The following is a 25,140-nucleotide window of genomic DNA, read 5'->3' as shown; positions in this document are numbered from 1 at the left end:
TCAAATGCCCTGGGGCCTCATGGTTTGTCAAATTTGACCTTTAAATCCAATGTTTTACTATGGGCCCAATTATTGTCACATTTGTTTAAGAATATTTGGGAAATGAGAAGGCTTCCAGGAACATGGTGTGCGGCCTTGATAGTGCTGATGTTTAAGGGAGTTGACAGATTGTCAGCAACACAGTATCAGCCTATTTCTTTACTGGATACGTACAATAAAATCTTTGCTAAAATAATTATGAGACAACTGCAATCACAGCCAGGAAGAGCCAATTGATTAGATTTATGCCAGTCAGGTTTCGAGAAAGGAGTGTGAACAACTTTGAATAGGTTGTTCTGGCATTGTTATCTGGTTAAGCAAAGTAAGAGGGTAGACCGGTATATCTGGAGTTCTTTGACGTCAGTAAAGCTTTCGATCATGTAAACAGGGTAATGCTTTGGAAGAGTATGTACGATAATGGATGCCCTCATCCATTAATTGTAATACTGGAGGCTTTGCATTCAGGAACAAAAATTAACAAAAATGAACAATTAACAAAAATGACTCGCAGAGTTCATATTCTAATTGGATAGAGACTAATCAGGGACTCTGGCAGCGGTGTGTCCACGGTCTGTTTCTTTTCTGCGAACTACCAAACGTTTGCACCTTTCTCATGCGAACACACTTACATACTACGGGGGCTGCAGGGGTTTTCCCCACAATCCCTGTTCACTATACTATAAAGTTTAGTGAGCGGGGGAAAACCCTATAGCCCACGTTTTTTTTTCTTTTTTTTGTTCGTGGGTGTGCTGTGGGTGTGTCCCCCCGCAACACCCCGCTCACCATACCTATACCACGCAGTACACATTACTTACCTGCAATGCTACCACCAAAGGTTCAATCATTTGGTGTTCGAGCCTTTGGTGGTAGCATTTTTTGGTTGTATTGTACGGTCTGACCTTTTTTTTCGGTCCGATCGTACAATACCCATCTTACATACGCTGATGACATTGTCATCTGCGATATGACCCCTATAGGGCTGCAGAGAGCATTACAGGTGGTAGAAGAGTTCCTTGGTCAGCGGGATCTTAAAATTAACAACATAAAATCAAAAATGCTGGTGCTGAATAGGAGGAAGTGTAAGTGGAAACATTTGGTTGTAACATCAAAGGCCAATCATTGGAGGTTGTTGATAAATGCAAGTATCTGGGATCGCTTATTTATGATGGAATGAGTAGGAACGTGCCTGATGATGATGTAAAGTCCAACATTCTGGCAGCCACAAGCCAGTTAATTCAATTTGATTTTTAGTTTGGAAGGTACTCCTTTCTGCCTGTAAAAAAACTAGTCAGACAGCAAATTGTGCCAAAAGACGATTTTACACCCTGGGCTAAACTGGAGGCTAAACTATGGAGAAAGGTTCTGCGCCTACCGGCCTCTGTCCCAGTGGTTGGTATTTTATTTGAGTTAGGTCAGCTCCCAATTGAGGCAGGAATTGACTCCAAAGGCTTCCTTGTTAACTCTTCTCGATGAAACGAAGGGTGGGGGGGGTGGCGGCGGTAAGGGTAACGGCAGGGTCTTCGTGAAATGGGTGGAGTGGTGCATGCAGACACTCTCAACAAATTAATCCTCTACGAAGGAACTTCGCTGAATCCTAATAAGGTCAAACTGAAATTATTCAGACATGTGTGGATTCAATTTAGGGCTGCACTATTGGAATATTAAACCTTTGATGATCATTTCAATTGGTAAAAAAGAAATTCAATATATTAGCCCCATACCTGAGGAAACATCCGCTGAGAGAATTCAGGTTCAATATGTTGAGCGTAAAGTTAAATCTGTACCCAACAAGGGATGTGTTAGAGAAAAGGAGCAAGGTACCTAAAGGCAAACATCTATGTCGCTACTGTTCCCCAAAGGTTGAGACCTTAAAACATCTGTGCGTTTCATGTCCGGACCTGTGTCATGTGTGGGAGGAAATAACTGAGTTGCCACCTAGACTACCTGAAGAGAATATGTGGTATATAGTATTGGAGTTTCTGGAAGTTGTTCTTAAGGCGTCATAAAGGGAATACATTATTTTTTTGTAATTTTTAATATTTCTTGTGCAAAGGATTTTTAAGGAAAGTGTATTTTGTAGTATGTTTTTATTTTGAGATTTTTAAGGTTCTTAAATTGTTAATGTGATATGCGTGTAATTCGATGTGTGAAAAGTGCAGTTTTGTACTAAAACAAACAACAACAAAAAATGATTGAGCTTTTTTTTTCTAATAGTGAACTCTATGAAAATTACAGCATCCCTATTTTGGCAGATAATGCACAGTGAGATAGAATGATTCGGATCAGGATCATACACTCTAGTTAAATATTGAAGCCATGGTTTGAACCCTGTGCGCGATGACATAAATTCTAAGCTAAGGTATTCACATTTGCCTTTCAAGAGATAAAAAAATAAGTATAATTTGAAAAGTACACACATATAATAATAAACCAAACAGACAAATGACATGCATTACTTACCGTAAAAGCATTTATGATGGTTGTATCTGCTTAGATTCACATGCTGTGCATAGTCCGAAATTCAATGGTAACCGCAGAGTATTGCATCTTGTCTTTCGAGAATCGAAAGGGGACATCGACATGGGCGTGCCTGTAGCACTATCCCTACGTGACGTGTAGTGTAACCAAGATCCCTCACGTGTAGAGGTCCCTCCAATTGTATTTTTTCTGCCAAGAGGGAGCCCTATGACTACTGTGAGTGAGTACAGAAAAGAGAGAGAAAGTAGAGAGACGTCTATGTTCCTTCCATCCGAGCGGGGAGGAAGGGTGGGCGCATGTGAATCTAAGCAGATACAACCATCAGAAATGCTTTTACGGTAAGTAATGCATATCTTCTGATGTTGGACAATCTGCTTAGAATCACATGCTGTGCATAGACTAGCGAGCAGTACCTGGAGTTGGAGGTGCGTTGTGAGAAGGAACAGTAGTGAAAAGATGTCTTAGTATTGCTTGTACCACCTGAGAATCAGACCTAGAATGAATATCTAGGCAATAGTGGTTTGTAAAGGTGTTTACAGAACTCCAGGTTGCCGCTTTGCAAATAGTTTCTTGCATTGGATGCATGCGCAGACGCACATGAGGATCTAAGTAGATACATGACGCTATCATTCCTAGCAGTCGCATAGCCTTGCGTACTGTTACCTGTCGACTGGCTAGATAGTGAAGGATCTGAAACAACATGTTTTGAACCCTCTCGTGGGAGGGGAATACGAAGCCGTCCTTTGTTCGAAATAGAGCCCCTAGGAATTGTTTGACTTGACTGGGGTCTAAGCTGGATTTTTTCTCGTTGATAGAGAAGCCCAGGCTGAACAAAAGATCTATCGTCTTTTGGGTATTTGACAGACATGTTTCGTAGGGGTCCCCTGTTATGAGCCAGTCGTCGGGGTAAGGATAAACTGGGATGGATTGCCTGCGCAGGTGTGCTGCTACTACTGCTAGTACTTTTGTAAATATCCTTGGTGCAGATACTATGCCGAAGGGTAGTACCTTGAACTGATAATGTTTGTTTTCTATCATAAACCTGAGGTACTTTCTGTGCGCTGGCAACATTGAAATATGAAAGTATGCATCTTTCATATCCAGAGTTGCCATGTAATCCCCCTGTGTGAGCAGAGGAATTACGTCCTGCAGGGTGACCATGCAAAATTCCTGTGGTTTTACAAACTTGTTCGCTGGGCGCAGATCTAGAACAGGACGCATTGTTAGATCCTTTTTGGGTACAAGGAAGTACACTGAATAAATACCTTCCTTTACCTGTGATAGAGGTACGATCTCTATGGCTACTTTTTGTTTCAGTATCTCGACCTCTTGAAGAAATATGGAAAGATGTTCTGGGGTTAGTCTTCGTTGACGTGAAGGTCTGTACTTTGGGGATTGGTTGAACTCTACACAGTACCTGTGGGCTATGGATTTTAGCACCCACTTTTCCATGGTTATTTCCTCGCATGCTTTCAGGAATGATGTCAGCCGGCACCTGACCGGAGAGGCATGGGAGGGCACCCGAATCTTCGAGTCATTTGGAGCCTGAGACAGGAGACCATCTGGGGGTCGGGATCCTGCCTCTTCCTTTACCGCGTCACTGTCCCCTTTGGGGGTACGGGGTATTGTAAGTACTATTTCCTTGCATGGAGTTCCAGTTGTTTCCAGAAGGGTAGTGTTGATGAGTGGCACGTTGGCCACGAAAAAACCTTCCGTTTCCAAATCCTCTCCTTGTGGAAGATCTTTGAGTAATCTGATCTAAGCTTTTTAAAGTTTCATGTTCTTTTTTCACGGTCTCCAAGGCCTCATCGACCGCTTTTCCAAATGAGTTGGAATCTTCCACCTGTTTATAAGAGCCGCTTGCGTTTCAGGTTCAAACCCTAAATTTCTGAGCCAAGCAAGTCTCTTGAGGAGAATGCCTTGAGCGAGGGCTCGACTGGCTGTCTCGGCAGAGTCCAACATGTTTTTTTAAAATACTCTGGTTGACTTGTCTGCCTGCAGAGGTTCTGGAGCCTCCTGTAGGCCTTCTTGTATTATGGCCCACTGCGCATCTGCGTAACTGGCCAATAAGGTAGTGTTATTGGCAATGCATGTGGGGTACGCTGCTGATGTCGTAACCCTTTTTCCCAAGCGTGTACAGTCTTTTCCCCTTCTTTGTCAGGGGGAGCCTTACCTGTGGATAAAGGAACCCCTGCCCTTTTTCTTGTGGTAGTGACCACTAACGAATCTTGGTTAGAATGACCTCTAATGTAAAGAGGGTCTGATGACGAGGGGCGAAAGTTTTTCAATCCTTGGATTTACGCCTCTTGTAAGAGCAGGTGTGGTCAAGGATGGAGCAATGCGTCTCTTAATCGAATTGAGAAGTGGTATGGCTTGGCTAGTAGGCGGCTTTTCTTTGACTAGATCCTCAACAGAGTCGGCTTCAGGCACTGTCTCTTCAGTGGAAATTTTAAAGAGGTCAGCTGCTTTACGTAGCATCACATTAAATGTTAGTTGGTCGTCAATAGAAGAGGGATTAGGAGTATTCTGAGGGGAGTCTAAAGCCAGGATATCCGGGTCCTGTGGTTCTGGAGATTACCAGGGTTGTGGTTCACCCACATCTGGCTCCACTCCCCATCCTTCCATGGGCTCATCCTGAATGGGCTCTTCGAGTTCATCTTCGTCATAGAAGGGATTCTCCTCTACCCTAACTTATGGAATATCCTCTTCTGTAAAGTCATCATTATGAATGTCCTTTTCTAAAGAGGGGTCAAAAAGCCTTGGGTATTTGGCTTTGGGGTAGACAGGGCTTTACTCTCTTGACCTTCTGGGTCCAGGTTGTTCTGCATGCGAGACAAACTTGTCTAGCCTTTCCATACAATCCTCAAATTTTTCCCTAGTCCAGACTGAAGATTTATAGTGGGCTAGGGGTGGAAAGGTGTCTTTTTCTAGGTCTTCCGTTGAGAAAACGTGTCTAGCACTCTCTTCTGTCGAGAAACGTAGAGCTTTGTCTCTCAGTGTCGAAGAAAGTCCTTCCTCTCCCTCAGAGAAACTTTCTGGTGGGACCGATGAAGGTGGGGTCTGTCTTTGACCTACTCTTTCCTTCGAAACGTTGTCGTTAGATTTCGACGGATGTTTGGATCTTTTGGAGACCACCGGGGATTCCCTAGCCTGCCGTTTATGTGAATCAGCGGCTACAATCCTAGCCAGACTGGCGATCTCGTCACCCGTCGGGAGGTGTGTCAGTACGTCTGCTGATTTACGGAAGTCTGTTTCGGTGAGATTTTGGGCCTTGCCTTTATCGGCCGCCGTAACTTTCGACGGTGCTTTCTCCTGAGTCCTTTGTTTGTCATCGCCGAACGCTTTCCTCTGATGCGTGTCGACAGAGCTTTGAGTTTTGTGGGTAGCGCCTTTTGTTTTGGAATGCCCAGTCGTCAGGTGTGTAGGCGGCTTCGGGGAGTGCTGTCGATCTCGTTGATCGGTGGATATGACCAGAACTACCAGTCCACCAGTTGGCGCTGAAGTCTTTTTCGGCGTAGTCGAAGAACGACTAGGGGTTGTGTTCTTAGTGTCATGCAGGTGTCTGTCTTTGTCGCCGGGGTGTGATCTCCCCATGGCAGGGCCTACGCCGTGCTTATCGGGGCTGGGGACAGACGATGCGGAACGTGAACATTCCGTCGAAAGTTCGACAACCTCCAGTTCGGACGTTTGGTAGTCACTTTCGCCGTCGTCACATTCGGTGGTGGCAGCAGTGGTTGAAGTCCCGGCCTTGGACATAACATAGGCCACCCACCTTTCAACTCTACGCTCCTTTAAAGTTTTGGGGCGGAGAAGCTTACAGGCTGCACACCCTTCCTCTTTATGATCGAGCGGCAAGCACCGGTTGCACCGTCTGTGCTTATCCCTCCATGGGAATTTTCCATTACAAATAGGGCAAAATCTAAATGCAGTTCTCTCCATAGCTGAGGTGACCCAGAGTGACTATGACCAACAGGGAAAGAGTGAGGAAAAGGAAAGGCATTTTCAGTATTAGAGGAAATGTCCACCCAACCATACTCTCCCTACTGTATAGGCCAGCGGAAGGCCCGGCCACATGGTCGGCGACGCTGACAGATCACTTTCCGTCGAAATTTGTAGGTTTTCAGTGGGGAATGGAACAGCCGTCGACACAATGGATGGAAGGGGTAATATTAAATGTTCTTTATAGAACAACTCGACCAAAGGTCTGGGACAAAAGCAATGTACTTTACGAACTCTGCATATAGGCGACCAGTTAGCTGGGCGGAAAAAATCAATCTGAGGGACCTCGACGCGTGAGGGATCTTGGGTACACTACACGTCACGTCACATAGGGATAGTATTACAGGCACACCCATGTCGACGTCCCCTTTCGATTCTCGAAAGACAAGATGCAATACTCCGCGGTTACCACTGGATGTCGGACTATGCACAGCATGTGATTCTAAGCAGATTGACAAACATCAGAAATACAAATCTTTATATAGACACGTAAGCAAAGAGTATATTGTAGTTGAATTATTCTATTCAGAATGAGGAAAGTAAAGTGTGCCGTGAATCTCTTGTGGGTTTTAAAACTTTGCTTTGAAGACATGCAACAAAACAAGCAGGATGTATTTATTGAACATTTGTATGGTGCCACAAGACAAGAGGGGGTTAACAGGGGAATAACAACAAAACAAAAAATAGTTATATTGGCCTTGTGACAAGGTGGTAAGTGCCGGGTGAGAGGGGAAAGAGAGTGCCCAAGGAGAGGGGTAGGGAAGTACTGGGGGAACAAGAAGACAAGTGCCAGGGGATAAAAAGGGGAAAGGGAGGAAGAGTATGCGGTGGGCAGGGTGGACTAAGTGGGTTAGTCCGGGAAATGGAGCCCGAGGGCAAGTGCTGGCAAAGGATGCTGGAGGGACTGGTGGGGGATGGCCTGGCCCCTGTATGACTCTGAAGGGTCCAGTCCCCAGTCGTAGGTGCAGAGGGAGAGTTGGTACAGCAGGGGGAGAGGGAAGGAAGAGGAGAAAAGGAAAGTCTTGAGTTTCCGGAAGCGACTGACCTGCCGAAAGTTGGAGCCAGAGGACCGAAGGACTCTGGTCAGAAGGTATTTAGGGTGGGAAAGCTGGATGTAAAGCGGTCCCAGGCCCCAGATGGCCTTGTGGATGATGCAGAGGGTCTTGAATTTTATCTTTGCGGTCACCAGGAGCCAGTGTGGAGATTTTAGGGCAGGAGAGATGCAGTCCCTGGACTTGAGGCCAAGGATAGGCCTCGCTGTCCTATTCTGGATTAGTTGGAGGGACAAAGGGAGGAAAGAGGCTGTTGCAGTAGTCAAGCCTGGAGAGAACCAGGGGTCTGTAGACATTGAGCTTCTGGGGGAAGGTGTGGAAAGGGAGAATGCCCCTGGGAAAGTGGAGTTGAAAGTTGGACATCTTAGCAAGATTTGTGATGTGTGGAGAGAAAGAGAGAGAGGAGTTAAAGATGATGCCAAGGTTTTTTGCCTTACAGGTGGGTCAGGGGATGGGACCTAAGTCTGGCCAAAGAGAGGGGGGAACAGGAAGCAGGTGTCCCAATGAGTAGGATCTCTGTCTTACTGGCAATTAAGGCAGAGATCATTGGCAGAGCACCATGCCTGAATAGTAGTCAGGTATGAGGGAGAAAGAAGTGGAAGTAGACGAAGGCAGCTTGAAGGAGAGTTGTGTGTCTTCTGCATAACACTGGAAAGGAGGTGAGAAAATGAAGATCAGGTAGGTCAGAGGGGACAGGTAGATGTTGAGGAGCCATGGTGATAGAATGGAGCTCTGGGAGATGCCATAGATAGAGAGTGTGGTGGAGGAGAGAAAAGGTCCCATTTGCACTTGGGAAGGTCTGTTAGCGAGGATGGAAGTAAGTCATGCCAGTGCCCTGTCTGTGATGCCTAGGGTATCATGGAGACGGTTAATGAGGATGGAGTGGTTGACTGTGTCAAAGGCAAAAGAGAGATCAAGGAGGATAAGAACAGAGGGGGGAGTTGGAATCCAAGCTGGAGAGTAGGTCTTCACTGGTGTTCAGAAGAGCAGTTCCCATGCCTCTGGCAGCCCTAAAAAAAGATCTTGGAGGCAGCCGGTCAATTCGGTGCGGAGGGTCAGTTGGGGAATGACCAGTTTCTCCATGAGTTTGCCCAAGAAAGGGGTGATGGAGATAGGGTGATAGTAAGAAGGGCAAGAATGATCAACAGACAGCTTTTTTTAGGAGAGGGTACCAAGAGAGTGCTTGAGGGTTGGGGGAAGGAGCCAGTGGCAAATTACTGGTTGCAGAGGTCACCCAAGGCTGGAGTGAGAGAGGCAATGTTGTCCTTGATGGTTTTGGAGGAGCTGGGAGTACCTGTTTAGAGGAGACTTTCATAGAGCGGACGACTCTAGAAATCTCATTTGGTGCAATGGGAGCGATAGAGGGGAGTATGGGGGGAAGAGGCAGGTGGCGGCCAAGGGAGGCGAGAGGGGAGTACGCTGGTGGGGCAGGGGAGCAGAAGACCGAGAGGACAGGAAGTCCAGAGTTTTAGAGGAGAAGTGGGTGGCCAGTGCAGAGTAGAGGGCCTGGAGAGGGAAGGGAGGAGGGCAAGACGACCGCGGTAGGATTGGCAAATTCAGCCGTGTTGTTGGTAGTTACAGAGATACAGTTCCTCTTCTTGGAGCAGATGGAGAAGCGGTATTGCCTTTGAAGTAGGCAGCAGGACAGTTTGTCAGAGGATGAGCTAGATACCAGCCACTTCCGCTATGCAGCTTTGCACTTGCTTTTCAAAGCAGACAAGTCAGAGTCATACAAGGAGTTGCATTTAGAGGCAGGCTTCATATAGATATACATGACAGGGACAAGGATGTCCAGGGTGTTAGGGATGGAGAGGTGGAGGTTAGCAAGAACATAGTCAGAAGGAGAGTCCAATGAGGGGGGTGGAGGAGGGATGAAGGAAGAAGTAAATGCAGTGACTGACGCACTATATCGGTCGAATGACTGAGAAGCAGACTGGCAGTGCTGGTGGAGGTGTTAGGGGACAGAGAAGATCACGGTGATAAGAGTAGAGAGTGGTCAGACCGGAAGAGAGAGGTAATGAGAGTGTGAGAGAGAGGGATGTCGGTTGAGATGAGAGTATGAAGGGTGTGTCCGGCCGAGTGGGTTTGGCCAGAAGAAATGATAGAGAGGGAGAGAGTGTAGCACAGATTGCGTAAGTGAACAGAGGCCCCATTGAGAGAGTCGCGATGGATGTTGAAGGTACCTGCTTGTAGTAATTGTTTGTTATGTTATAGGGCATTTGTATCGCCCCTTCTGCCATTGGTATGGGCTCAAAGCACTGTGGGGTGAACGCCCTTGGAGGTCTGAGATGTGAGGGTGGATTCTAAAATGCTTGAGTGCATTTTTAGCCTGCCTGAAGGTAGGTACGAGTGGCTATGTCCCAAATTGTGAACCATGTAGATATGAATAGTGGATTGGTGCTGTGATAGACTGTTAGGAGAGTGGGAAAATCAAGGAGACTGATTATGTACACAGCTGCACCAGTTTATTTCATGGAACTCAGCTGTTTCTATTGGCAGTGGTGGTGTGTGTTGTGAAGTCGAGTCAGGATTATTTCAGATGTATATTGGTGAGTGGCTGTGCCCCGGGAGCGATATAGCCATGTTCAATTGCTATGGAGAGCTATACGTACCAGTGAATCCGGCTGATATCTAGTGACCATGAGGTTATCATATCATATCATATGGTTTGACTGGCAGCCTGTCCGTGGGGGCAAGGTACCACCTTGTTGTTTCATCAGTTGACCCATCGGGTCCCGCGGACATGCATATTACCAATATGCATACATCATCAAAACAAAATGGTTGATTTAAAAACCAGGGATTATTTAATCACTCTGTTAAATTGTCTTAGGAGAAGGCACAGATTTGAGCAGCTAAATAGAGGTGTGTTGAGGCTTTCATTTGCAAATGTTACCATTCTAGCCCTCCCCTGACCATACTGACTCAAACCCCACTTTTACTGAGGTCATTAAATGAACCTGCCTCTTTCTAGAATGTCTTGCATATACATTTAAAAGGCTGGGATCACTGCACATTTTTTGAACCAATTGTTTAGAAACGTTAATAAAAGAAATTAAAACAAAACTAAAAATGTATATTTTTTTTTCCTATACAGGAAGTTCCTAGGACTAGCTGGTTACAACTGCATGAACTGAAAAGGGTGCCAAGGCTTTGGAATGGAATCAGGATAAAATATTTAGGAGGATCAGATGGCAGAATATTCTAAGTCATTTGAGGGCTAGAATGCCTGCCATTTCAGACAATCGGGGGACCTGAATTGATTCAGTAAATAGGACTGGTTCTCTTACATAAATAAATCTTATGTGATAGTTAGTGTGAGGAATTCGACCAGCCGCATGATGGGTGTGCGCTCGCCGGCACTTTTTTGATATTTTTAATTAAATGGAATGGTGGTACGCAAACCGCAGGAAAATGTGCAGGGCTAATACACACACTTTTTTCTATGCTCACAGCACGATAAACGCATAGACCTGTGTACTCTGGGTGGACACAGCGTATAGGCAAAGTCCGCCCTGTTGTCATGATCACTGGCAAGATTCCTAGTTCAGTTAATCCGAAGAGAATTAGAAATAATTGGTCATTAGCCTGGCACTCTTCGGTTATTACACAAGTTGGGTCCTGAAGTGGTATTTCCTATGGTAGGCGAATTACTTCCTGATACCTCAACATGGCCACTCAGTTAAATGCCCAGGGTTCAGAAGTGTAGGACTATGCATTGACCATGGTTTCCTTCTTCAGCCCCGCCCCCCTGGAGATCTGCGTTGTTTTCTGCCGTTGCAGTGCAACGCTTACCTCGGTTCGCTGTTCCCCGTCAGCATTCGTTTTCACAGTTCCTGCAGTCTAATTTCATTCTGTCCCAGTTTATTTAATTCCTATTCCCTATTCATTCCTTATCTCCTTCCCGCCCAGTCCTCTGCCAAGTTTTTGTTTTCCTGTCACCTCACGGAACTGTCTGAGGCGTTCCTGTCAGACGCGCTCGTCCGAACATATTCCTCAGGTGTTTCCAGCTCTGAACGAAAACTCAGTATTCCTTCGTTCAACGGCACGCAAGTAATACATTTCCAGTTATCAGTATAATTGCAGTTTTCTGTGTTTCCAGTGAACGTGTATCTAAAAGTTATCTCAAGTTATGTTCTACCATTAGTCAGAGTTCCACTTGTTGTTATCGCAGTCTCTGCCGTAATAGGCGGAAGGGTAAAGGCAAAAACTGTGTTGTTCCTCCGTGTGTAAATAGATCGTTACATACACGGTTCCATGTTCTATCCCTAAATACGTCCCTAATTAAAAGTGGACTACGTCTGCCAACTCAGCGCTCAATACAAAAACTTGAGTACCATAAAAGATATTAAGCAGCTACAGTACGTTATGTTTATCCACCGCATGCTCCATGCGTAGAGTTGCCTTCCTGCTCTACGAGTTCCAGAATCCTCAACTGCCTCATTACTAAATATTCCTATTAGCTCTGCTAAGTGACTCATCCTAATACTAGGCTCCAGTCAGGAAAAAAACCCTTCTATAGCCGGTCTGCCATTAGCAATACTTCCCATATGCCAGTTGCCCTAGTATTTTCCCCCAATATGCTCTAGTCCTCTGAAAATTCCTACATTCCCTAGTGATGGTGTTACTCCAACAATAACTCTTCAGAACGTGCGCCCCTGCACCAGAGCAGGATGGAGATCTCATTAAACTAAGAACACAGGTGAGCTGGCCATCCTTTTTCTACTGAGAAATCATTTTTTGGAGTAAATCTAAACTCAAGACATTGTGGATAGCTGAAAGGTTTTTTAGGTATTTCCAAGGAATTACATCAATGTTCTACCATTACAGAATCTGCCTGCTGATGCTCATCTAAGGAAAACTATTCAAGAAAACTTGCACCAGACCTGGGCACTCCCGCGGAGTACAGGTAAGCGTTACACCTGTGCTATTTAGTTGGGATATGACAGCAGGAGTACAAAATGCATCTCCAGAAGGGGAAAACCAAACCATCTCCCTGTCATGGCCAGCCTGATTAACTAACAAAGGCTTCATGGATCCGCCCTGCTCTTTTGTTGGGCCCTGCAAATGCTGGCAGCGATTATCATAGAAATAGAATTTACTTCAAACAGGCCCACATGGGGCCAGGCTGCAGAGGTTGACAAAGGAGACCGGAAACCCCAACAACCTTTCATATATAACTGTGTCAACATGAAGCCTGCTCCCACCCTCAGTATCGATGGCAGGGAACTGTCATGTCTGGTACTGAGTGTTTACAGTAGTCCACCCCACATGGGGACCCCATTCATAAAGTACGAGAATGTGGTTCGCAGGAGACGGAGAGTCTGGTCTTGACGTAGCTTCAAGGGAGACATGCTGCTTTAATCAGAAACCACAGAGAGCTCAATTAACCAGAGAGCCCCCTTGATCCACAACAGACAGGAGAACGGTGGCACTTAGTATCACATGTTTTCACCCCTTCAACCTTCCTTTTGCAAAGCACTATAGTTATGACCTCACGTATAAAGGAGATTGTTGGTGTGGACCCCAGGATTGGTTCATTAAGGTAGGCTTAGGTAGGCAATCACTGTGGCTCATTTGGCTTTACAAGAGGGTGAGCCCCTCTTTTGGCAGATCATCTGAAGGCTTCATCAGAAGCAGAAGGAAGAACTCATCACTGGACCCTGGCTAAAGGTACAGTCTACCTTACATCTTCTGCCAGTGCAGGAAGGCCACGACCTCCAAGAGGGAAGCAAGATCCCTCACCTAAACATCTCCCAGGGAACAGAGGGAGATACTGAATCCAGAGGACCCCAGAACTGGTACCCAGGCAGCACACAGCGTGTCCTAGTAGGCTCTGTCGCAAGCTTCCTAGGTGGGAAGTGCCAGAGAGTCTCAGAACACGAAAGCAAGGACAAGCCAGCTGTCTGCAACACACCTCAGTTTTGGGTCATCCGCCTTAAAGGACGACAAGCCCAGTGAAGAAGCTAGGAAAAGTGCATTGGCAGGAAGCTACCGACGTCCGCATTAAAGGACATTTTCGAGCCAGTCGAATTTCTAGAATTACAACCGACCAACGCTGACCATTGTTACACCGCAATCGCTTAAAGACACCCGAGACATCTCGACCAGTGCTTCAGAACCCCCGTCCAGCACTGAGACGATTCCTGATCCCAAGCCACTGTGTAGGCCAGCCTGCAGCCATCCGTCCAGCTTCGCTCACCGAACTGTTTGCCGCCTGATACTCACAGCTGTCTCCCATCTTGAACTCATCACAGAAGCTGCAAAACACCCTCAAACCGACTCAACCCTGTCGAGCACCAAGAACACCTAAAAGCACAAGGTACATTGTGGTTCTGTCCCCCTGGTCCTTCTCCGAAGGCCCAAAGAGCCATTGTAAGACCCATTTCTCCTGGTGTACTGAAGCCAAGTAACCTTGAACTGTTGCGATTATTTACTATCCCGACTACCCCCCTTCCAGTATCTAGAGTGCATCCCTTTTACTTCTTTGAAACAGTCTGTTCGCGGAATTCCTGTACAGGGTGAGTTGTAGTTTATACTGTTGTTAGAATTGTCTGTTGTGATAAGGTCATATACAAATATCTACTTTATTATTAGCAGGACAGTCCCTTAGATCATTGGGTAATAATTTTATTTTCACTGTATTTCAACTAACCAGCGATCCACAACCTTTCGGAGATGAGCCTTGATTGTGTTTCCAATCTGTTTGGATCCCTTCTGGTATACTATAGGTTTGGGGCGGATTGATGGTTTAGAAACCAATATTCTTCCATGGACCACAGGTGCTCCAGAAGTTGATTCGTCACAGATAGTTAAGTCAGTAGATCAGAATGACAGGAGTTTTATGTGCTAGTATAGAACACACAGACAATCCCCCGTTATCTATTAAACATGAAGGAAATATTTTAAATCCTGGAGAGCATTAAGCTATACTGGCACAGGGCCATTTCTAGCAAGCTTTCTTTATCGCTAACCAACAACCTTTCGAAAAGTCGGTACACTTTGAACCTATTGTATAAAATATGTTTGTTAAGGAACTTAAAGAGCAATGAATTAAGTCAGGGGGGCCTGCAGAGCCGGGAATGGTCTGCCAGACCCAGGCTTGGCAGTACCGACCGTGTATGCCCCCCCTCCCTCCCGACAAATGGGTGATAGACAGAGCCCCCTTGTAGGGAGCGTATATACTCCCTAAAAATATGCAAATACACCAAACAAAATTAAAAAAGGGAGTAAAAATACAAACACATAGAACCTTGTGCCCCTGCTTTCATCCCCACAGCTCCATGGAAATATGTTTGGAACAGTCGTACACATAGTAAGTGCCACAGGAAGAACTGCCCGAACGGAAAAAGTAAACCTGTATCTTTTAATGTGCATAAATAAGCGCAAAGAAATAATTATTACAAAAACATTTCAATTTGTCCAGTTCAAATATATTTTACTTGCTTATAATTAGGAATTGGACTTACATTTTTGCACCCTAAAAAATCCTTTTTACTCCCAACTATAAAATATAGTATGTACAATACTCCCACCACTTCCAAATCTTACCTAGAGCACTGAGCATACTGGCCATGTACGCGTCCCCCACCCATCCCTTGGCACAGGGGTGACAGCTTCATTAGGAGTCTGTGTACCTTTCAATCGTCAGAGAACACAGACAGAAGAATGTGTGTAGAAAAATACAAACAATCAATCACATATATACTAACAGTGGTTGTACGTTTTTTTGGCCAACAATTGACATACGCATTTAGCAAAAGATTAATTGTTTTATCCGTATCAGGATACTATAGCCTGTCCAACTTTCTTTCTAAACCTAGTGCTGCCAGCTACTCTATTTGCATTGTAGGGTCATGGTGCCTTGGTTAACAGCCAAACCAACTGGATGCTAAACGCTGTTGTTCACACAGGGTCCTATTTACTGAAAAGTCAGCTGGGGTGCGGTTACCTGTAACTGAGAGGCAAGGTGACTGGCCCACTTCCTTCATCATTACTGCTTGAGCGCTGAACGTTCACAATGCACTTGATTATTGCATCTTTTAGGAGAGACTGCGACAGGTCACCTGCTGGGAATAGGGCTATTTCTGTAAAACGTTCAGCATCCAGCAGCCAATTGTCTTCCTATAAGAATTGAGAGAATGGAAACACAATGCAACAGGTCAAGCAGGGATACAAAAGGCCTCATGTTCTACCACTTTAGTTCTGTGACAAATGTGAGGATGTTGCCGCTTCTCCCCTAGGGGGGAGATCCTTCCCATGGGGCCAGGGCGGTACGTAAACAGTGCAATAGTCCACTTGGGGGTGGTGCAATGAGGGAGGATCACATGGGGAAGGAACCCTCCTATCAGATTGGGGACGACCATGACCAGGGAACGCGGGATCACCCCGCTTTAATACCTCCAAACCCTGCTCCAACTTTAAATTCCTCAGCCCCCCCCCCGGGATAGAGTTAATATATTTGATGTCAACTCAGTCCACCTAATCTATATGACAACACTGAAAAGCAGGAAAGTGCAAAATGTCATGTATATAACTTTAAGGCTGGTACTGGGATGAAGAAGATGGCTGCAAGTCCAAGGAACACTTGTGTGAAGCAGAGTGAGCGGTCTAGATTCCGAATGTCAGTGATTGGACCAAAGCATTACTTGTGGTTATTTTGTGAATTATCCAGTGACTAAGTCTAGGGGAAAGTAGCACAACCCTTGCATTGGACTCCTGTATTTTGGACCATTGTTTTGCATCACTTTGTTACCAGCGAAACTGGGAACATTTGTGTTAATTGAAAACACGAAAAACACTATTTACTCCAAGAAGAGACCATCCTTGCACAGTTATCTTAGAGTATTAGTGTTAGGGACAGAAGTAGGTTTTGGACTAGACATTGTGAGGATCCAGGAATGAGACTCGGACACAAAGGGTTCATGTTTTGGCTAACAACCTTTAATTAATTAAAATGGGGGTTGGGGAAATGCCTCTCTGTTCCTGCTCTAGAGGTTTTTCCCTATCAAAAAGCAAAACAATGGGTCTGTCAAAGTCAGAATGTCCAAAACAAAATCACCTGTGTCCAAAGTTCTATCCTGGACCTCACACTTTGACAAAATAAACTCTAAGGTGAAAAAGGATAAAGTCTTTGGCCTTGCATGTTTTATAAACGTTCAAAAGAGGAAAAATCCGTAGCTCCAAAACAAATGTTCCAACAGGATAAAGTGCCCTGTTCCAGAGGGTGGTTCCCTTCCCCTGGATTGCTCTTCCCTTGGTTGCTTGTTCAACAATGTCAGTTCCTTGGACTTTCTTTTCATGAAAAGTGTAAACCAACTTGGCTTTCTGTCTTTGTCAGGATATCTGATGTACTCTTTTGCCAGGTTTTCACTCCTTTTCTTATGATCAGTGTAGCCAGTTTGCTAACCTTGACTTGCTTTTCTCAAACCTCTGATTCATGTATTCACTATACAATGTTCAATCTGTCCTTGCCTGGTATACTTCCTAGACAAAACATTCTCATATATCACTCTTGCCACTACCTGCTATACTTCCTTGCCAGGGCTTGCATCAGGTGAGCTCTGCACACATCTCCTCTGATTCCTGCTCGTCTCATTTACTTTATTTGCCTGGTATTTTATTTGACCAGGGCTTATTTTACTTGTGCACTGGTTGCATTCACAAACTTAAAGCTTTGTATGTTTCTGCTTCTCACGCTTTTGTAACAATCCATCTCCCTCTTCCTGTCCCTCCCTCCCTCAGTCACTTCAGTCACTTGGTTTCGATAAGGCCACCAATGCGCCCGGCGTCCCATATTTCCCCAAGGAGGACTCACCAGCTTTGGCTGGTGCATTACCCTTCGTGCGCAGTGAGCCGGCAGCGGTTATTCAGAGTTTCCCTTTCATTCGCCTTTTTCGCCTCTCATAGTTCTGCCTCTCTATGCTGGGCTCTTCTTTCTTGTGTCTTCAGGCTCGGGTAAGGCGAAAGCTGCTCCTAAGCACCTATGAACGCTGGTGAGCCCTCGCTTGGCTCCTGGAGATCCCACAGCGTATGTCTTCCTCCAGACAGGTTTACTATTTTCAGTTCTCGAGCCAGTTGGCTCCACGGCACTCTCTCTGTCTGGCCTCGCGGTGTCTCGGCCTGTACAGAGAGAAACAGATTTCTCTCTCCTGCAACTCTCTCTAGTCAGCTACTCTCCTGGTTGAAATGTCCTGCGCACAGGTATGCACTCAAAATGACTAGAGTGCAGCCTGTGCTCCTGGCCTTTCTTGAACTACATTCCTCCATTCATCTTCCTCGTCACAGTTCTCAAGTACTTATGTGACTGGAAGTACATTCCCGATTTCCATAGGCAAAGTCTGGGTAAGTGTTCCTTAAAGGTAAGTCAGTTGTAGATGACTTGCAGACAGGAGTTAAAAAGGTGTTTTCTTCAACCTTAAAAGGAAATGTCAGATTGTGATGACTTGTACACAGTTTTCAGTAGGAGGTCTTCAGCATCTTCCTTAGGTGGATGAGGAGAGGTGTTATAGAATTCCATCAAGGCATTAGGTAGGGATGGGGTAGCCTCAAAAGAAAGAAGGGGATACCATGTCTCACCCAATGGTGCCAAGATATTCTCTCAGAGGTTGTCTCCCTCCCTCATATAGCCGTCCCTAGGATCAGGATCAGGTAGCAGCTGCTGTCCTCTGGCCACATGGGAAGAGGTCACTGCCGGAAAAAGAGTAATTACACCATCAGATTCATCACAAGAGTGATAGACTTTTTAGTTTTGGACTTCCTGTCAATTTCTTTAGTTTCCTTTGGGGTACAATAACCCTTCTTAGCTTTAGGGATATAAAAGCCTTTTTCCAACACGCTCTTCTTTACCCAAAAACATGCCACCATTGTGTCTGAGCCTTAGATCTGCACCTTTACAGTCTGCAACCACAAGTGCATTGCTATAAGTCCCTGCATCTAATACAGCTCCACCACCCGCCACCAGAAAGACAGCCACATATTGAAAATGAAAAACAGAGGGGGGTCTGGGAAACTCTCCAACAGCGCGAACACAGCCCACTGACTTGTTCTTGGGTGGGTGGCCCCTGGGAGAATCTCAACCAAGTCTTTAGCTCACTGTTCTTTTCAGAGAGAAGAAATGTCCCCGCAATCAGGGCGATCCAGACGTGGACCCCTTGCTCACTGTTCTTAGAGAGGCACAGCTTCACTTCACTGATGATGCCCAACAAGGCTGAAACATGTGTATGGGGTTGCTGTTAGTATTCTTGTTCAGAGGAGAATTGCCTAGCATTTTGGTGCTGGACTGCCCCTAGGCAGGACAAAGACTGATATGCAGGGACATTTCTTCTCTGTGGAAGGGACAGTGAGCTAAAGACTTAGTAGAGTCTCTCCCAGGGGTTATTCACCCAAGAACCGGTCATTGGGCTGTGTTCGTTCTGGTAGAGTTTCCCAGACCCCCCTTTGTTTTGCATCTATTGAAAATGGTCTGCATCTCCAGAGAAGGTTTCAGACTATGTAATACTAGTAGGGAATGCTAGAATGTTTGCTATTGCCTTAATTTGGATCGGTACCTGAAATGCGGCTCTATTGCAACTGAATACAGTTTTACATGCTGGTGTAGATACCAAGTACTTGCAAATGTGCGTCAGAGGTTCTGGTGCAGTGGGTCAGAATTGCAACTCTGTGCAGATCAAGGACTGCAGTGTTTTGAGATTCAGCGTCACTACTTGCTGAATCAGATGTGCCTGCAAACAGGCTTTGCAGAGTAAGCAAGGGGTGTGTGCCCTGGAACACAAAGATGGAATGTTGCTTCGGCTCTTTATCTGCATGAAGCTGTTGCTCTATGGTAGACTGTCAGGTGTTTTGACAGCTACACATGGGGAATGGGACACATGCAAGTCTGACTACAGAAACTATGTCTGCAAATCCTGTGCCAGTCCTACTCCAGAGGGTGACGGTGGCAGTGGAGGAAGGGCCCAATTCCTGTCTCATCCCCATGTGCCAACTTGTATATGTGGAGTATCAAAATTCATCATCTCATACTTATGACCCAAAATGCGGGCTGAGGTTCCTCTTTTCATTTCAGAACCCTACTAAAAACCAGAAGGCGAACACACACGAGGATCATCTGCCCCACATTGAGACTTGTGAAAGCTCAGGCGGAAAAAGAAATCCTACCCAGAGAGACCCTTTTTACACAGATGCCAACGTAGGTGAGATATGAGGGTGTAAGATGAAGACATGGACATGCGAATGGTAAGTTGAAAATGGGGGTGGAGGGGGAGTTGGAGGAAATCTGTTCAGAATGTCCAAAGTAAAGTTTGCTGTCCTGTGTACAAATCCTAATCTACCCTTCACAAACTAAACATAACATAGGGTGAAAAGGGAACTGTCTCTTGACTGTTAACCTGCAGCTCCGCTTTGTAGTTCAAAACATAGGTTTCAAAAAGGTGTAGAAAAAGCAAGCAAAAGTTCCAGAAGACTGAGGGGGTTGCTTCCCTTTCCCCGCTGTCTTTCTATTTTATCCAGACTTGTCTCTGTATCTTTAATGGTTAGGAGAAGCTTTTTTTCTTTACTTAGAAGGCCTGGTTCCTAGGCCCTGTAATAGGAAAGAATAGCCTGGACACCTTGTCCAAGCCATCTTCAGGGTCCCAGGCCTTTGGTGGGCAGCACCGACTCCCAAGTATTGCGACAATAAAAAATAGCCTGATTCTCTCTCTCTCTCTCTCTCCAAGCTGTGCTCAGATTTTCCTCTCAATTGCTACCGGTTCCAGAACCTACTCTAATTACGCCTCTCAGGTACTGCGATAAGCAAGAATAGCCTGGTCTTCTCTCCCAAGATGTGCTGAGGGTCTCTGACCCTTTCTAAGCAGGTATGGCTCTCAGATGCTGCAACAATAAAGGATAGCCTGGTTCTCTCTCCAAAGCTGTGCTGAGCGTCCCTGATCCTTTCTCGGTACCCGTCCTCTTGGCCCACTCTCCTGCCAAGTAGAGTACTCAATGTTCTTGAATTCTCAGTGCTCTCTATCCGTCTTCTCTTCCACCCACAACCTTGGTTTACTGTCCTGCCAAGGTCTCCGAGTGTCACTTATACATGCAAGCTTCGTATTCTTCTCAATCACTGTTTGGGGTGTATGACCTCACCATGGGTCCCAGGCCCCCTTCACTTGGTTGCTCTTATAGTTCTCTAACTTTTCTCTTCGACCACAGCCTTGGTTTACTCTCCTGCCAAGGTCTGTGAGTACTACTGTATATGTAAAGTTTGTATTCCTCTTTATTACTGTTAGGGGTGTGTTTCCCCAGCGTTGGTCCCAGAGGCCCTTCACGTGGTTACTCTCCCAGTTCTCTCTGTCTGATCTTTCTTTAAGCCACAGCCTTAGTTTACTCCCCTGCCAAGGCCTCCAAATATCATCTGTATACGTAAAGTTTGTAATCCCCTTTATTACTGGTCAGGGTATGCCTCCCTGATGTGGGTCCAAGACCCACTTCGCTTGATAATTCACAATGCTCACTTTGTCTAATCTCTCTTTGTACCACAGTCTTGGTTTACTCTCCTGCCAAGGTCTGTGATTGCCACTTGCATCTTTTTTTTTGTATTGTAACATTTAGTTTATACAAGTTTGTATTACATTTTAACACATTTCATTCAGTTTCTTTCAAAGTAAGTATATCATCACAATTCTTCATAACCCCCCTTCGCACTAGTCTCTCTGACTTGTTTCGCAAGTTCTCCAAAATGTATGTAGGTGTTAGAATCTTGTCCATATAATCAATTATTGCACAAATAAAAAATTAACGTTATTACCCGCAAGCATCATAAACCACCACTCCTCCAGTCAGGAGGGTGAATTTGCTTAGGAAAGAAACCTTTGCACCTTTAATTCGAGGCATCCGATGATCAAGTGTTAAGATGATTCAATATTGGCGTTACGAAATCTGCATAAGTTATTTCGAGTTCCTTTGTCTCGTTTCAGAAACAGCATCTCCTTTGTTTTATATACGTTGAGCGTAACCTCAGAAACTGGTCTTCATGATAGCGCAAAGGAATTTAAAAAAAATATTTTGGTTACTGGTCGATGCCATTTGCAGCAGGCCCATTATTCAGTGACGAAACTAGATTATTTTGTTTCTCAACGTTTTGGATCCATTTCCAACTCTTTTTCTTTGCTACTTGAGGGTGGACCAAAACCGTTTCCATCTTGATGTCAGCATGTTGAGAATGTTTCTGATTTTGTCTACTCGGATCTTTAGGAGTCCAGAATGAGGTGTCTCTTCAGATGAAGCTAGAATACGATACGGAGGAGTGGGTTGACTTAAACACATTTTCTTAGTGCCACTATAGATCTCCAAAGGACAGTTCCGCATATTGATTCTAGACACAGTTCGCATCGAATCGCTGCTGCTGAAATATTAGAAGGTAATTTAAGCACTTTTCACCAAACAAATTCCTTTAAATACAGCCAGATAACTTGACTCAAATTCCAACGAGCTTCACTCCAAAGGTTATAGTTGGGATGACTTTTTGTAAGTGGAACGTCAAAATCGGTGTTAGGGTGAATTTCCCGTATTCGGCATGTAGTTTTGCTCCTTGTAAAGACAGCATTCGCATTGCTTGAGACCAATCCCATTTGCGAATAGATTTATTAAAGAGGACTCCTAGATATCGTATAAATGACATGGGGCCTCATTACACGTTGTGCAGTAAAATCCGCAAATTACCGGCATGGCACCCTTAACGTGTCTGCCCTCGTAGGAGGGCGCTAATAGCGTACCATTACGAGTACGCGGACACAAGCTTTGCGCCATGCCGGTAATGCCCCTCCAGCCTTGCCGCTAATCTCCCCCAAAAGTCACTTACCGCCTTCCACGACAGTGCAGATAGCAACTCCGCCTTGACGCATCGTGCAAATAGCGGCCACCGCTAATAGCGGTGACCGTTAAATACCGGAACCGGTAATAGCATCATCGCACAGGAACGGGAAAGAGCACGGCGGCCATCTTCAAAAACACATTCCATTGCCATCCACTGCCCCCTGGACCTGTTTGTGTTACCTTGCTGCCTGAGATCCATTGCTACACTGTTACCATGCCCAAGGCACTAAAAAAAAAACACAGACCGCCAGCGAAAGGAGAAGTTCTCCACTGAGGAGTTAGTGATGCTGACTCAGACCTTAGCGGACAATGCAGAAGTTTTCTTCGCAAATGACATGCGGCGGGAGACCCTCCTAAAGAAAAAAGCAATCTGGGCCGAAGTGGCAACAAAAGTGGGTGCTGTAGGCACCAGCACGCGCACTGTACGCAAGTGCAGAAAGCGATGGGACGACCTGAGACTCGGGGTCAGGATGATCCTGGCCGAGAACCACAAGACTGCCACCGCTGGAGGATCAGGGTCACCGATCAAGTTGAAGGAGTGGGAGGAGACATGCGCAAACCTCATCGGGGTAGAATGTATTGAGGGAGTCGGGAGGATGGAGCACGGCGTGCTAGACACTTCTGATGGAGGCAAGTGCACTGATGCAAGCATGCAATGTGAATGTACAGGTCCCCACAAATGGCAGCCCTGGATCACAGCATGGATGGCCCGGCATCCACACATGCATCCCATCCTGCGCATGTCAGCGCCAGACCCCAACACACACACATGCATACATCAACGGAGCCAAGTGCCACACACAACACTGGATGGATGAGGCACTGAAATGACACCTCACCTGCTTCCTCCACAATGAAGTTCAAACGGCCCCAAATGAATTCATGATGTAGCCTGCATTGAGTACATGCGACCATAACCAATGACATCCCCCTTCTTGTCCCCGACAGCTTCGCATACAGACAGCGAGGGAGCATCCCAGGCACCCCCTGTGCAAATGAGGAAAAGGCCACAGCCCAGCGAGGACACACCAACAACATCAAGGGGAAAAAGGCCAAGGCCCCTATTGCAGCGTCCAAAACAACTCCTGCGCGCCACTGCCAGTGCCACGCAAAACCCTACTGCCACGCCTCTGGAGGTCCACTCCCCCCCAAATCACCGCCACCGAGGGTCCACCCTCAGCTGCTGCCAGTTCGGCAGGGGAGGCGGCAACCATTGCCCCATTGTCCGACGTGGATGAGCCCACAGATCTCTATCTGCCTATGCACACCCCAAGCCCTGCTGTAACCCCTGAGCAATCACCCCTACACACACCTGGCTCGCACGTCACTGTTCACGAGTCCATGGAGGCCTTCAGTAGCCCCCCAGAGGCGGCATCTGCACACCAGCCAGCATCAGGATGCGCAGCAGACACACCACCACAGGCCGCCACTGCCCTTGACCTGCCAGCGTCATCCAGCGCCAGCAGGCTCTCACAGACCTCGTATGTCAACATGTGGAGGAGGTTGCCCGTCTCAGGGCTGACCTCAGGGAGACATCCAGGCACTCCAGGGAGGGAATGGAGTCGTGCACAGACAGGCTGTGTGGGGAGCTGATACGCGTCCGGGAGGTGCTAACACGCATCGCAGATGCAATGGAGCGCCAATTTCCACCAGGACAGTCTGCCACCTCTTCGACCACCAGTTCGCGGCAGACAATCCCACTCAGACGCTCTTCACGCACCACCAGGCGCACCTCCAGCCAGCCCCCAAATGCAGGCCCTGGCAATGAACAATAGGGCGTGAATGTCCATTGACCTCTGTGCATGCCTGGACACATACATTGTTGGAGACTCATGAGGGACAGTTGTGGGGGGTGGGGGGAAGGGTGTGATGGGACAGTTGTGGGGGGTTGGAGGGAATGGTGTGATGGGACAGTTGTGGGGGGTGAGGTGGGAAGGGTGGCGGGATGGTTGGGGACTTGCACATTTTTCTGTTTCTGTTCATTAATACACTGTTTGAGCAAAACACATGCCTTGACTCCTTCATTGTGTATGATCAATTTATTGACGCCAAGGTCCATTGTGAGTTAACAAACAGACACCAGTGCATCACCAGCCATATACAGGTGACAGTATGACTACATATTACTCAGAATATTTGGTTGATCAAATGCTGTCTCACAGCACGTCCCTCCTGGCCATCCCCTCTTGCATGACCTGCATCCCCTTCACCTCCATCCACATCCCAGTCATCATCCTCATCAGGTGCCTCCATTTCAACGTCAGGGGGCAGTGGCACATTCCATCTCATACAAATATTGTGCAGCATGACACATGCCGTGGTGATCTTTGCCACCTTCCATGGCCATACAGGAGGGCGCCACCAGACCTGCTAATGCACCTAAACCGTGACTTCAGAAGTCCAAAAGTCTGCTCGATGACGAGGCGGGTACGGGTATGTGCACGATTGTATTCTTCTTCGTGCCTGTTCTGTGGGTTCCGTACAGGTGTGAGGAGCCACCTCTTCAGGGGATAGCCGGCATCACCTACATGGGGGGAGGGATGGGTTCCTGTTACTTTTTGACACATGTGTGGCCTGTTCATGTCACATACTTTGGCCTATCATTGTGATTCATGTACACATTCAACTGCATCAATGAATATGGTCTGTGTGACTGCTTTGTGCAAAGGTGAGCGCAAGCATGCAAGTAGACATGCCCCATTGATGCCTCCAACAGTGACTG

General features: G+C 46.4%; 1 protein-coding gene across 1 annotated transcript in view; it reads right to left on the bottom strand.

Moving 5' to 3' along the window:
• Positions 1-25,140, bottom strand: part of CTC1 (CST telomere replication complex component 1) — a 1,003,059-nt gene that overhangs the window by 870,391 nt on the left and 107,528 nt on the right. The window contains exon 2 of the mRNA XM_069646446.1: positions 15,520-15,692. Coding sequence (XP_069502547.1) covers positions 15,520-15,692 — 173 coding nt within the window. The remainder of the gene's footprint in view (positions 1-15,519; positions 15,693-25,140) is intronic.

Source organism: Ambystoma mexicanum, chromosome 1p, assembly GCF_040938575.1.
Source record: "Ambystoma mexicanum isolate Mex_15411 chromosome 1p, UKY_AmexF1_1, whole genome shotgun sequence".
Taxonomy (NCBI): domain Eukaryota; kingdom Metazoa; phylum Chordata; class Amphibia; order Caudata; family Ambystomatidae; genus Ambystoma; species Ambystoma mexicanum.
This window is presented reverse-complemented; position numbering and strand designations above follow the sequence as displayed.